Source organism: Ranitomeya variabilis, chromosome 4 (genome assembly GCF_051348905.1).
Source record: "Ranitomeya variabilis isolate aRanVar5 chromosome 4, aRanVar5.hap1, whole genome shotgun sequence".
NCBI lineage: Eukaryota > Metazoa > Chordata > Amphibia > Anura > Dendrobatidae > Ranitomeya > Ranitomeya variabilis.
In genome coordinates this window covers 629,877,947-629,892,332 of record NC_135235.1, presented here as the reverse complement: position 1 = coordinate 629,892,332, position 14,386 = coordinate 629,877,947, and the positions used below count along the sequence as shown (strand labels likewise).

The 14,386-nt window shown below is 44.0% G+C and overlaps 2 protein-coding genes across 3 annotated transcripts in view; both read left to right on the top strand.

Annotated features, from left to right (window-relative positions):
- Nucleotides 1-14,386, top strand: part of LOC143768141 (uncharacterized) — a 113,070-nt gene that overhangs the window by 47,769 nt on the left and 50,915 nt on the right. The window lies entirely within an intron of this gene.
- Nucleotides 1-14,386, top strand: part of LOC143767293 (oocyte zinc finger protein XlCOF8.4-like) — a 31,359-nt gene that overhangs the window by 14,259 nt on the left and 2,714 nt on the right. Inside the window, exons 1-5 of one of the 2 annotated variants that reach the window (XM_077255515.1) lie at nucleotides 988-1,124; nucleotides 3,888-4,037; nucleotides 4,165-4,344; nucleotides 4,427-4,550; nucleotides 4,634-4,731. In XM_077255515.1, coding sequence (XP_077111630.1) covers nucleotides 3,981-4,037; nucleotides 4,165-4,344; nucleotides 4,427-4,550; nucleotides 4,634-4,731 — 459 coding nt within the window. In that variant the 5' untranslated portion in view covers nucleotides 988-1,124; nucleotides 3,888-3,980. Of the gene's footprint in view, nucleotides 1-987; nucleotides 1,125-3,887; nucleotides 4,038-4,164; nucleotides 4,345-4,426; nucleotides 4,551-4,633; nucleotides 4,732-14,386 lie in introns of those variants that run through there. The other variant, XM_077255514.1, reaches the window with a different exon arrangement.

The window sequence follows — 14,386 nt, the reverse complement described above, 5'->3', positions numbered from 1 at the left end:
ACAACAAAAAAAAACCCCTCTGAAGTAAACTCATTTTGGAAATGATGTACCTCTATGAATTCATCTGTTGCTCTAGGTGTTTTTCATAAATACGCAGTGAATGTTCCAGAGTGAAAATTGCAAATATGACATTGTAGTGCCCAATACATAGTGCCCAGCTTGTGCTTCTGGAGACATGGACACCTTATATTGTCATGTGCTCTCCCCACTATAGTGATGCAAAATATGTGCATGCTAACTGAGGTTTAGTCACATTGTGGGGCTCAGTAGGAAAGAGGGTATTTGGACTTAGGCTAGGTTCACATTGCGTTAGTGGGTGTCCGCTGACGGAATCCGTTTCATAGTGGCACTAACGCTATGTAACAGATCCGTTAGTGCACCCATTGACCGCAATTATGTAGCGCATCGCTAACACATGCCATTATTGGCATGCGTTAGTGATGTGCCGTTATTTTGTGATGGACCCTCGAACGCTGCTTGCAGCGTTTTTGGGTCCGTTCCCACTAGCGCAGATAGAGCATCTGCGCTAGCGCGATCGCATAACGCGATCCCTTTTCGGCAATTGCGTTAACGCAGTCCGTTAGTGCAGTCCGTTTAGCGCATACGCTAACGCAATGTGAACCTAGCCTTAGGAGTGTAGGCTTTAACAGGATTTTGGGAGGAGCTATGTCGCTTTTTCAGAGCTTTTGTGCCACCAACACCATGGAAACCCAAACACCCTCCATTACTGTTAACAGATGACGGACCTCAGTGGGGACTAGTTTTGTGTGTGTTGAGATGAAGATTTTAGTACTACCATTTTGAGTACATAACATTTTGGATCACTTTTAGGGCTTGGTGCACATTTATCCTGTGCTCTACGCTGAGCACTTACATCAGGATTTACATATCAATCGCAATCTTCTAAATATGTGATTCAGAGAGAACATTCAGTGTAATGAGGTACATGAAGACACTTTATACTTTGTTTTGGCTCTGTCTAGCGGTGTCCAGAGGGTGTACAAAATTGTGCTCCACTGCAATTGTGTACTTGCCTAAAATGATGGAACAGATGGAATTCATAGTTACTCCAGCTGCCGCATCCTAGTGAATTGCTCAATCAGAGATTTTGACTGAAAAATGAGGTAAGTGCTCAGCTTAAGGCCAGTCTCACGCGTCCAGATAATTCCGGTACCGGAAAAATCGGTACCGGAGTTATCCGTGTCTGTGTGTCCGTGTGCTCACGTGGCACATCAGTGTGGCACATGTGCTGCAGCCGTGTGCCGCCCGTGTGCCGACTGAGGACCACACGGACCGTGCAGGAGACAGCGCTAGAGTTATGTGCTGTCCCCAGCATGTGGTGCTGAAGCCGGCATTCATTCCTTCTCCCCAGCAGCGTTCGCTGGAGAGAAGGAATGAAAAATCAATGTTTTTTTATTTTTTTGTGTTTAAAATAAAGTTCCTGGTTACCTCCCGCCTCCCACCCCCTGTGCGCATGCCCGCTGGCATTAAAATACTCACCCAGCTCCCGCGATGTTTCCTCTCAGCACCGGCAGCTTGTTCTGTGTGAGAGGTCACGTGGTACCGCTCATTACAGTGATGAATATGCGGCTCCACCCCTATGGGAAAAAATCACACAAAAAATCATTCAACATTGTATGATTATATTCTTTAAGCTATAACTTTTTTAGCTTTCCATCAACTAACCTACTTTCAACTGAGTTCTTCATTTTCATAAGACAAGATGCATATTTTATTGATATAAATTTTATTTACATATGACTTTTTGATTGCTTTTTATTCCACTTTTTGTGTGCCTTGGTGGTTTGATATATCAGCAATTTTTGCTGTGTTTAAATGTCTTAATTTTTTTATAGATCTGTTTTTTCTGGATGCGGCAATTCAAAATGTGTACTTTTTTTTTTTTGCATTAGCCCCTTCACCAGATGCGCTGAACATGTACTGCGTATGTCGTGTCCCTCTCTTTGATGTGGGCTCCGGCACTGAGCCCATATCTTTCCCGTCACATGTAATCGCGATCCACCCGTGGCTGTTAACCCGTTAAGTGCAGTTGTCAATCGCTGACAGCGGCATTTAATGTGATCGCGCCGGAAGCGCATCTCTTATACTGCCCATTGGGGACATCGTCACATGATCACGGGTCACCAATGAGTCAGCAGGACAATCAGTGGTCTCCAGCAGACCTCTATGGTTGTCAATGCTGAATTGCTATGAGCGCCGCCCAGTGGTTGGCGATCATAGCAAGTGAGCATTTCTGTTACACACAGGGGATCTGATCATCGCCTGTGTGTAACAGTGGCGATCGGACAACTGCAGCTTCTAGTCTCCATGGAGACTATTGAAGCACGCAAACAAAAAGTAAAAAAAAAAGTTTTAAAAACTATAAAAAAATAAAAAATATAAAAGTTCAAATCACCCCCCTTTTGCCCTATTCAAAATAAAACAATTTTAAAAAATAATAAAATATACAAATATTTGATATTGCCGCATTCAGAATCGCCCGATCTATCAAGCTATAAAAAGAATTAATCCAATCGGTAAACGGCTAAGCGGAAAAAAAAGGTAAAAACGCCAGAACTAGGGTCTTTTTGGTTGCCACAACATTGTATTCAAATGCAATAACGGGTGATCAAAAGATCGTATCCACACCAAAATAAGCCCTCACCCAGCCCCAGATCACTAAAAATGGAGACGCTACGGGTCTCAGAAAATGACACAATATATTTATTTATTTTTTTAACATTTAAATAAAAAACAACCTATACATGTTTGGTGTCTACGAACTTGTCATGACCTGGAGAATCATTGTGGCAGGTCAGTTTTAGCATTTAGTGAACATGGTAAAAAAATATTTTTTTTTCCAATTTCACCGCAGTTGGAATTTTTTTCCCATTTTCGAGTACACGACATGGTAAAACCAATGGTGCCCTTTAAAAGGACAACTCGTCCCGCAAAAAACAAGCCATAACATGGCCATATTGATGGAAAAAAAAAAAGTTGTGGCTCTGGGAAGAAGGGGAGTGAAAAATTAAAAACAGAAATGCAAAAGCAAAAAAGGGCTGCGGTGTGAAGGGGTTAAAAACACATTTATTGTTGAAAAAAAATTTTTTTTAGTTATTCTTTTATTTAAAGATTTTAAATATTTTAAAACTTTTTTTTGTTTTTTCTTTACTCAGTCCCACTATGGAACTTCAACTTTCAATTGTCTGAGCACTGGCCTAACACTCTGCAATACTTATGCATTATAGGGTATTAGACCTGTAAATTTTTAACTGACAGATCGACTTCTGGCGGGATCTTACACACCACCGTACCTGGCAGACCCAGAGGTCATTTTTATGACCTCTGTTCAGCATGACTACCATTGGCACTTCACAAACGTATTGTGGGGGGAGGGGGTGATGAGTTGAGAGAGGGTGCCCCCTTACTGTTAAAGCCTTTTAAATACTGCAATCGCTATTGTTTGTGGCATCTAATAAGTTAAACATCTGGAGGTATTTCAGCAGGAGCTTGGTGGTCTGTTAAGCCAAGCTCCAGCAGTGATCGTACCAGGCACATTTCTTGTGCCCATGCAATTCCCAAGACATGCCAGTCTATCCATTTCGGGAACTTCTTCCCGAATAAGATGCACTAATGTGTCTTATGTCGGAAAGAGATTAATAAAGATTTAAATTTTTCTTTTAAATTAGATGCTTCTTTGGTTTGGGAGTTGGATTAGAGATATCATGTGATTAAATGTCTGTATGTAGGAATAATTGGACTGTGTGTTATACCGGGGGCAGGATGGGGCCATGACTGGATGTAGTGATCATGTGACGCCGGTAACAGCTCTGGAGATTTCTTACATGGGATCTTTGATGTTACATCGTCACCTTCTCCCCATTCAGGTCCCTACAATATCGGATCCTCTCAGTGGAGATCTTCTATATAAGAGAATTCTCCTGATTGACCCATAACGGCTGGATAGAGACAGGGACAAGATGGCGGAGAGGATATTACACCTCACCCTAGAGATCCTCTTCCGGCTTACTGGAGAGGTGAGAGATTCTGATGACGTCACATTACATCATTCTTATGAGGGATTGATAGATGAACAACACTGCAGAATTGAGGACTCTGGAAATGTCTGTAGTGAGGTTAATTAATGTGTCTCTCCATAACCAGGATTACACAGTAGTGAAGAAGACCTCTAGTGAGCGCTGTCAGGCCCCTGTGTCTGAGGGATGGGGAAGACCCCTGAACCCAATCATTGGACCTCCAATTCACCTGCTGATTCATGAGAACTTCAATGTCCAGAAGATCCTAGAACTCACCTACAAGATGATTGAGCTACTGACTGGAGAGGTGACACTGCTGGGAATGAAGGGACATTATACAGTAACGCTATGGAGGGATCGGGGGATGACGGTATCATTGTATGTGTCAGGTTCCTATAAGGTGTCAGGATGTCACTGTCTATTTCTCTATGGAGGAGTGGGGGTATTTAGAAGGACACAAAGACCTGTACCAGGACGTCATGATGGAGGTTCCCCAGCCCCTCACATCTCCAGGTAATAGACAGGACTAAATACACACGGCCTATAATTATCTGTATGTAAAGAATGAATTTAGTCCCTGTATGTGTTTCCTCCAGTTCTATCTAGTGAGAGGACAACACCAGAGAGATGTCCCGGTCCTCTTCTTCCACAGGACTGTAAAGAAGAAAATCTCAATGTTCCTCAGGATCATCAGGTAGATGGAGAGAAGGTGTCATGAAATCTCCCCTATGTGTGGAAAGCTGTGAAGGTCTTGTATTCAGTCTTATGTTATTCACCAGTATTAAGAACAATTTATTACAGACACAGGCTCTGTCCTAATTGAAAATGTATTATTTGGAAATGTAACTTGTTATCGCAGTGATAGTGTCGGGGCCGTAAAACGACAATTAATCCTCATTCACCAGTCATTCCAAATTGTAATGTGAGCGCAGAACTTCTGGTACCGGAAAAAGAAATGATTCAGACACGTAGCTGATTCAATCTTTGCTGATGCTCTTGCGCTCACCTCAGTGAGGAGCTGAGCAGCAACTGTGCTTTATTTTCCAATACATAGTACTAAAAAGGGAATGCAATGGGTGGGGTTTAAGCAGCATACATCTAGTGCTTAGTCTCTCTGATTCATCGAACGTCTCCTGGTGAATTCCTCCTCTTCTGCTCATTCCTTTAGTTTCGTTTCTGAGGAAATGAATCTTAGGCTTCGGACACTAAAACCTAAAACGAAACTAAGCTCTGGCGGCCATCTTTAAATACAATTACATTTGCATTAGCAGGGGAAAACTTATTGTTTCACAGTATAAGAGTATAACAGTACAAAAAAAGAGTATAAAGATTTATATAAAAATACAAAGGTATATAAGAAAATACATTTTCACCTTGACAATCCCCCCTAAACACTAAGTTTTTCCCTTAAAGAAGGATCCTTCGAGACTGTCCATGTGATGGGGAAAGGGGAGGTGGATTTCTTCATCCAGACACCTCAGAAACTCTCCCCTAGCGAGAGGCCTCCAGGCAGCTGAATCCTTCACTAACCTCACATGGAGTTCTCCCACTGTCCCTAAACTAAATCTCTTGGCATCATCTGAGAATGGGGGGTTTCGTCTATTCTCTTGAGAGGAATATACTTCGGGATCTCCCCTGGATCAGTACCATTGTACTCTGGTGGGTCTTCTTCTTGATTGAGGACGGTGCCAGTCGGAGTTACTTTGGCAATAACCTTTTTGTACAAAGAATAACACAACAGAAAATTATCGATTCAACTATAAGGAGGGCAATTAGTACCAAACAAACTTATTGAAGGAATCCCTTGATCCCACCTAACCAACTGGAGAAGAAAGATGTGTCTGCTCCAGCATACATGACACGTCGTCTTATTGTCCTAATTCGTTCAACTTCTTTAGAAACCTTCAGGTCTTTCGGATCTACATTTCGCCATTCAGGTCTGGCTGTCTATATTTCGTCTCGTAAGTCTTTGGTCATACCGTCAATGAATGTATTTACCAATACTCTGACATCAAGTGGGTTTATGGGACTGTATTCCATGTCTTCCCATTTCAGCTGTAACCGTCCAAAGTATAGCTCTACACTCTCTCCTTTTGTCACATCTGCAAAAAGTCTTAATTTGCGTCCTAGCACGTCACCTGTTTTTGTGCTCACTAACTACCTAGGCCTGCCTAGGTGCACTTATACGTCCATCATATTGTCATTATTCGTCTGTAAAATGAGAAAGGTTGGTTCTCAGGGTCAGCCAATTGTTTTTGCGTAGCTAGCTAGTCAGAGGGCCTCCAGGGATAATACTCCTGTATCTGTCTTACCCAACCTGATGTGGTTGGTTCTCTGGTGGTGGGGAGTGACATGACATGCTGGTCTACAGCTCCTTCCCAAAAGGATTACTGTCAGCCTACTCCTAAAAGTTAATGTCCCCACTATCCGCCAACCACAATCCTGTGTCAGCTTCTTATGTCACTGCATGTGATCTTGTCTGGACAGGATTCAGTGTAATTCTCTTAGGTCGGGTTGCAGCACGGGTCATACAAGTGTTAGGGCCCAAGTCCTCAACTATATCCTGAAAGGCATCACAGCTATAATTGACAAATCTTTGTTCACTGTAATATATATATATTTGATCCATTCAACATTTTTATTAATCTGCACCTGTGGGATTATAGAGGCAAAGCCGGCATAAATCTGGTTCTGGGCTTTAAACTGGTCAGGCACCCCCCTTGGCACTCCAATGGCATCAATATATACTAGTGGATCTTCTTCACAACTCAGGTGCAGCTGATCAAAACTTCTCCTCTTTCTGGTAGGTTCATCAGGTATCTTTGGTGTACATATATTGTGTATGTTTAATTAGCAAATCAGTATCTAGAGAACTGTTCTCTTAGCAGAAACTTGTCTTGAAGATCCCTACTGGTGTACCTGTGGTGTCGTGGGAATTATAGCAGGTGTAATTGTCAGCTAATACGGTTACTTTCTCCTGGGACCTTTAGTTTAGGTTCCTTATGAATCAGTGGGACGTAATCTGGGCAATCAGTGGACTTCAAACCTTTCAACAGATTCATGACACAGGCAGTGGTGTCATCAGGAAAAAGCAATGCATGTGTGTATAGGTGTGTATTCGCAGCAGCACAAGCAATACATCCTACAGAGATATTCTGGACTCTTACATTGTATCTCACCCATTCTAACCATAGGTTTTTCCTTGGGGCTGTTTGTGTTTCTATGGAGAAAACCTCTCGCCAACTGAGAGCTGGAATGGGGATCACTTCATTAACTACATTTTGCAAACGCTCACCTGGGCCTAAATTCCCATGGTATCCACTACTAAATACATAATTATAATATCTTCCCAGTACAAACGTCTGCAGATCAGCAGATTGGGGGCTTTCAAGATTCAGGAGGAGGGGGTGACAACTTTTACCCCATTTACAGCCCCTAGGTGGTTGCAGAAGGGCTGTTAGATGCATTCTCTCACGAAGACTCCTACCCGTCCCATCCTTGGGAACATGGCTTCACTAGGTTTATATCCCCAATCGTCTCCCGTATTCCAAGCAGCATCTGTCTAATAATAACAATTATTGTTGTCATTTCTGGTAACACATATAAAACTGGATGATTCCCTCTACCACCCATTCAGTCTCGGGACACTTGACTACATCACAGAAATCAAATCGTCAGATATTCGCCGGGGCTGTCAGATTTACCCAGAGAATAGTGGGACCAGAATTCTTATTTACAATAGGGGCCGAAGAGGTAGGGGCGAGGATGGCCCTCAGTTCCAGGATCAAAAACAACAGCAACATTTCCCTTCAGTCACTTCTGTGACTAAACACTGGTTCGGTCTCTTTTACAATATGAGTCGTGGATCCGGGTGCTCTTTCCTTCAAGTTTTACTGCAGTGGGGGTGACCAGGATCACCGTGTGAAGTCCTTCTAATCTCGGCTGGAGACAATCTCTACGCACAAACGTTTTCACATACACCAGGTCTCCTGGCACAAAGGGATGGTGTCCAGGAACCTTGTCTGGGTCTGGAAGAGAACTGAAGACAGTTAAATGCACTTTGGCAAGGTGTCCATGTAAGGCCTGCACATAGCTAGTCAAGTCCTGGTACTTGGGCTACAACTGTTGTGGAAAGAAACATCCAAGATTGGGGCCCCTGCCAAACAGAATCTCATATGGTGACAGTCCTGTCTTCCTGTTTGGGGTATATCTTACTGAAAACAAAGCTAGAGGAAGGCATTCTGTCCATGGTTTACCAGTCTCTGTCATTGCCTTCTGGATTTTTAAGCTTAAGAGTTCCATTTAGTCTCTCCACTCTTCCACTACTCTGCGAATGGAGTATGCAATGCTTGACTTACCCCCAGTGCTGCCATTACCTCTGACATGATCTCTCCAGTAAAATGGGAACTCCGATCGCTTTCAATGACTTCAGGAACTCCATACCTGCATATGATCTCAGCCATCAGTTTCTTCACCGTTGTCTTAGCCGTAGCTTTGTCAACTGGGTAGGCTTCTGGCCAACCTGAAAATAAATCAATGCAGACCAACACATACTCATACGTCCCTACCCTGGGTAACTGAATTTAATCAATCTGCAGTCTCTGGAATTGGTTAAAGGGGCCGGGGAGTGTGCTTGGATGGGGTTTTCACTGTCCTACTCTGATTATGTGTGGCACATATCATGCAGCTCTGTACCTGCCTTTCTGCGCAGGTGGAAAACTCGGGGGCAATCCATTGTTTCTGTAGGGTGTCACACATGGCCGTCTTCGAGTGGTGCACATTCCCGTGCAGAACCTGTGCCATCATTGGGTACAGTACCTGTGGTAGGCAGACCTTTTCACCCCTCCCCCATAGTCCAGTGACGGTATCAGAGCAAGCCCCTATCCTTTGCCACCTATTTGTCTCCTCCTTACTTGCCTGTTCTTGTAACCGGGCTAAGATGTCTTTCAACACAAGTGGAGATGGTGGGGTGTCTAGGTGATGTACTCTAGAGGCCACAGGAGTGCTTGCTGCTTTCTTCGCAGCCTGGTCTGCCAGTGCTTACCCTTTGTCCGTCCATCAGTGCCTTTGCTATGTGCCTTTACCTTTATGATGCCTGCTTAGGTGGGAAACTGTAGTGCATTCATAAGTTGCTGGACTGCCTCAGCATGTTTAAAGGGGTGGCCATTTGCTGTCAGGAAAGCCCTGGCTCTCCAGATAGGCCCATAACCATATGCAATGCCAAAAGCATACCTGGAATCAGTGTAGATATTTACAGTCTTACCTTCTGCTAGTTTGCACGCTTCTGTAAGCGCCTTGAGCTTCTGCTTCTTGTGCAGACATATGAGCTGGCATTGACTCTACCTTGATTATCTCATGTTCTGAGACCACAGCATATCTGGTACAGTAGCATCCTCGGTCATCTTGGTGACGGGATCCATCTACAAAAAGCTCAAAATCAGCATTAGAATAGGCACACTACAGACCAGCCGTTTCCTGAGACATCAATTCTAGACAATCATGTGGTTTGGAAACCTAATCTTGTTCCTCTGGATCCATTCTAGAAAGAAAAAGAGTGTCCTTTTTCATGTCACCTACTCCTCCCCCCTTTGGATCCAGGGGAACTAGGAGAAAAGTAGCGGGGTTCAGGACAGTGCACCTTTTCAAAGTCACATTAGTAGGCATGAGAATAGCACACCGAAGTCGCAGCTGTCCAGCCATGGACATGTGGCTAGGTTGTACCTGATTAGGGATACTATGTACATCGTGTGGGGTATGGACCATCAGTGGGTAATCCAAAACAATCTCTGAAGACTTGTGTAGCAACAGCTGGACAGACAACACAGTCCAAATACAGGAGGGACTTCCTCTTGCCACCCTATCCAGGCGGCCGCTGTAATAAGCAACAGGTCTCTATTTGTCTCCATGAAGCTGTCAGCACACCTGTAGCATGTCCTGCAGGTGTGCTCTGTCTGCAAGGCAGTCTGCAATACTGTACGGCAGTGCTCGGGTGTCTTGTAATCAGTATCTAGGGCCTGCAGTGTGTAACACTATATCACAGGGCAAATTCCCTCTTTGGGTGGACATAGCGTCTCCTGGATACAAGGGGCCATGAGCGGCAAGGTAGACCTGACACTCTTGGGCTATGACTGGCCCCCCTTTGGCATAACTGTCCACGTCAATTATCATCCCTGATAAATGAATGCAAACAGAACTGGCAATCTGGGTGTAATGGAATGCTGAAAAAGACATTGGCAAGATCGATAACCATGAACCAAGCAGCATCCTGAGATATCTGGGACAAAAGAGTATGTGGCTTAGGCACCACCGGAGTTTCTGGAACAGTAACCGCATTAAATACCTGTAGATCTTGTACCAGCTGGTACACAGGGGATTGGCTGGGTGGGGTCTTTTTCTTAACGGGAAATAAGGGTGTGTTACATGGGGAAACACAGGGTATCAGGGCACCATTATCGAATAACATTTGTATTTGCCCCTTGAGACACTGCTCCTGATCATGTTTCAAAGGGTATTGATGGACTTTAGAAAAAGGGGCACCAGGTTTGAGAAACACTTTTACTGGTTCTACAGGCATTATTGGGGGAGAATCTGGGTCTATCAGGACCATCATAACTGTGGGAAGGGCAAGTAGGATACACATCTCTTTATATTCATCTGCATAGGAGTTATATAACGCAAGGACCATCTGACCATCATCTTGGAATTATATCCTGGAGCAGAACTGTAATAATAAATCTGCCCCCAGTAAATTTACCGAACATATAGAAGAGATTACGAACTGAGCAGTAACTTCAGGGAAAGGTCCCACAGGGATAGGTTTTATAAGAGTATATTTATTGGGTCTGTCATCTACTCCAATTAAAACAAGCTCTTGATCTGAGAATTGACATGGGGCTGGGGAGGGAGATTCCCAGACAGGGTTAAAAGGGATATTTTAGTATAAGACTGGATTTGTGTGTAGATAGGAGGCAGAAACTGAAGTCTATTACATAGAGATAAGAAACACTGACCTCGCAGCTGCAAAGGTGGGGGCTAGTGAGCGGGCAAGGAGCGCTGCTAATTTAACCCCTTTCCTTTTCTGCTGGGCTAAATTCCTTTGAAAACCTTTTACTATTTGCAATGCATCATCCGGAGTGGAAATCTCAATATCGGGTCTACTACAAAAAGGTATGAATGGGCTTTTTGTTACAGTGAGAATCCCAGATCTTCAAACACTACCATAAGACGCCCATAGAACTTCTCGGCAGTCCAGGATATATTGGTGCCTTTTACCAATCTTTCAATTACTTACAAGTTTTCATCGAAGACTAGACACAGGTCTATTTCACTTCCAATTTCATACAGTACTTATTGCTTTAAATACAAATCTCTCAGTGTGTATTAAACCAAGGACAGAGAAAACTTAGAATGCAATACATGGCCCCCCCCTCCCCCGTAGCCCACAGCGCCGAGGGGAAAAATTGCAAACAGGGCGCGCAGGGGCACACACAGCCCCTCCCATCTAGTAACGCGGAGATAAGAAAAAATCACTGCATTCTTCAGCGCTGAAGGGAGAGCAAGAGCCCAACTCTATACCCCCCTTTCTCCAGCACGTAGCGCAGATAAGGAGAAAGAAGAAGTGACAAAGAAATCTCGCAGCTGCTCAGCCCCTCCCCTACAGTACACAGCACTGATACAAAGCTCCGTATCTTCTACAGTCACAAATTACAGCAGTTTTCAGACCTAATTTCTACAAAACTTTCCTATAATCCTCCGTGGTCTGGGCGGAGCCCCAAGGACGGTCCGTACACACACACAAGGCAGGTCACCACCCAGGTTGGATTCTGCACAACACAAACAGGACACACCTACACTTCTGGAGATCCCTTTCCGCCGCCATTACAGGGCGCTGGCTGAGACTGCATTTTCATCATCAGTGGCACGGCGGCCATTTTACAATCTGTAAGATCACAGTTCACAGGCATTTTAGAACCAAACACGGGCTCTACATTATCTGATCCTCCCCTCCATCAACCTATTTTCATCCTTTGTTCTTTAAGCCTCGCTGCAACTCGCAGATAAGCTTCTTGACTGTCTCTTGCCCTCCCGTGACCATTGTCTTGACTTCCACGACATCCTCATCTAACTTGTGGGGCACGGACTTCTACTTTAAGATACGCAGCTTGGCTCCCAGGATACTATGGTTTTCTGCAGTAAAACCACTAGCAGCGATACCAACACTGTGTTCCACAGTACGGAGCCTCACGTTCGACGTACTAGGAAAAGAGCCTCGCGCTCAATGTTTCCTGTCCCTAAACCAGAACACAGTGATTACAGACTATCCTGCCACGATATCCCAAACAGTCGGGAGGCAGCCTCCTAATGAGACCCCTCCACAAAAATATAGGTGGTCCCCTCACGGAACGTCTTAAGTTACCTAATAAACAGGTGGTCCCCTCACGGAACGCCTTATTTACCTGCCTGGACAGGTGGTCCCCTCACGGAACGCCTTATTTACCTGTCAGCACAATATCACAGAGGCTGCGTCTCCTATCCCTTTCTCTAAGCTGCCCCACAATCTACAACTGGCTCAATTTTTTTAGTCCACTTCACTACTAGACAATAGTCACGGGTAGGATGGTTGAACGGAGTACAATGACCGGTGAGGGAGGTGTGGTGTACAGAGGTCGCACAGGATGCGACGTCTCTCAGTTGCTGGTTCAGAGCGTGGCACAGGATCACGTTTGATCTCACCACTCGATCATTCACCTCCCGGACCCAAGGAGACTACAGACAAACCAATAACGGCTGAGACACTAGCAAGTGTGACATATACAGTGTACATGAACGCCACTTACCGCGTGCAGAGGGTGATCAGTCCTCGAGGTCAGCCACTACGGGTATCATCCACAGACATCCAGGCATGGGTCCAGAGGGTCTCGGATCGCTGGCCACGCCCCACGTTGGGCGCCAAAATTGTCGGGGCCGTAAAACGACAATTAATCCTCATTCACCAGTCATTCCAAATTGTAATGTGAGCGCAGAACTTCTGGTACCGGAAAAAGAAATGATTCAGACACGTAGCTGATTCAATCTTTGCTGATGCTCTTGCGCTCACCTCAGTGAGGAGCTGAGCAGCAACTGTGCTTTATTTTCCAATACATAGTACTAAAAAGGGAATGCAATGGGTGGGGTTTAAGCAGCATACATCTAGTGCTTAGTCTCTCTGATTCGTCGAACGTCTCCTGGTGAATTCCTCCTCTTCTGCTCATTCCTTTAGTTTCGTTTCTGAGGAAATGAATCTTAGGCTTCGGACACTAAAACCTAAAACGAAACTAAGCTCTGGCGGCCATCTTTAAATACAATTACATTTGCATTAGCAGGGGAAAACTTATTGTTTCACAGTATAAGAGTATAACAGTACAAAAAAAGAGTATAAAGATTTATATAAAAATACAAAGGTATATAAGAAAATACATTTTCACCTTGACAATAGCAGCATAAAATTTAATGATCATGAATAAGTGTAAATCCTCATGAGAATGAGAAAATTGTAAGATGTAAGCAACTTTCAATGAGTCACAGTTAATTAGTGCTATATTAGCCAGAGCCAATATTGAAAAAAATGCCAACCATAAGAGGTTTTATTTGCTGCGGTGTCAAGAATAAATAGTGTTGTGATTGAGGAAAAACCTACAGTCAAAGGGGATCATGTGGGCATAAACAACTCAATGAGGTAGATAGCTCTGAAGAACCGGAGGTGCATGTAAAATGTAGCTAAGCTCAAAACAGAAGATGACCAGTTCCAGTGTAGTTGATGTCTAAGGCAAAGAAAAAGGGAAGACTTCATTGGACAAAAAAAGAGCAAAAATTATATTACTGAGAAATGGAAAACATTGGTCAGATGAATCCAGATTTTTGTAGCCCTGATCTGATGGGAGGGTCAGACAGTATGAATCCATGTACTATTCCTGCCAGATATCAATATTTCAGTCTAATTAAGGTGGATTAATGGGTCAGGGAATGTTTTCTGGGCACAACCTGAATCCTCTGATACCTGTGGATGAATGTTTGGACACTAAAGCTTACTTAAGAATTATGACCAACCAAGTTCTTCCATTTACGGCAGATGTTTACCATATGGTAGAGGATGATGCACCACATCACTAGGGTCATACACTCATGGAATGCTGCCAGAACCATAACAGGGAATTTTTCTTGCTTCACTGATTCTTACAGTCCTCAGATGTCAATTCTATAGAGCATTTCTGGAATAAGGTAGATTGCAGTGTTCAGGGCATGTCAGTACCTTCATTTAATTTGTAGAAACTGCCAGAACCTATCCTGTCGGCATAGGATAATTTTCCTGC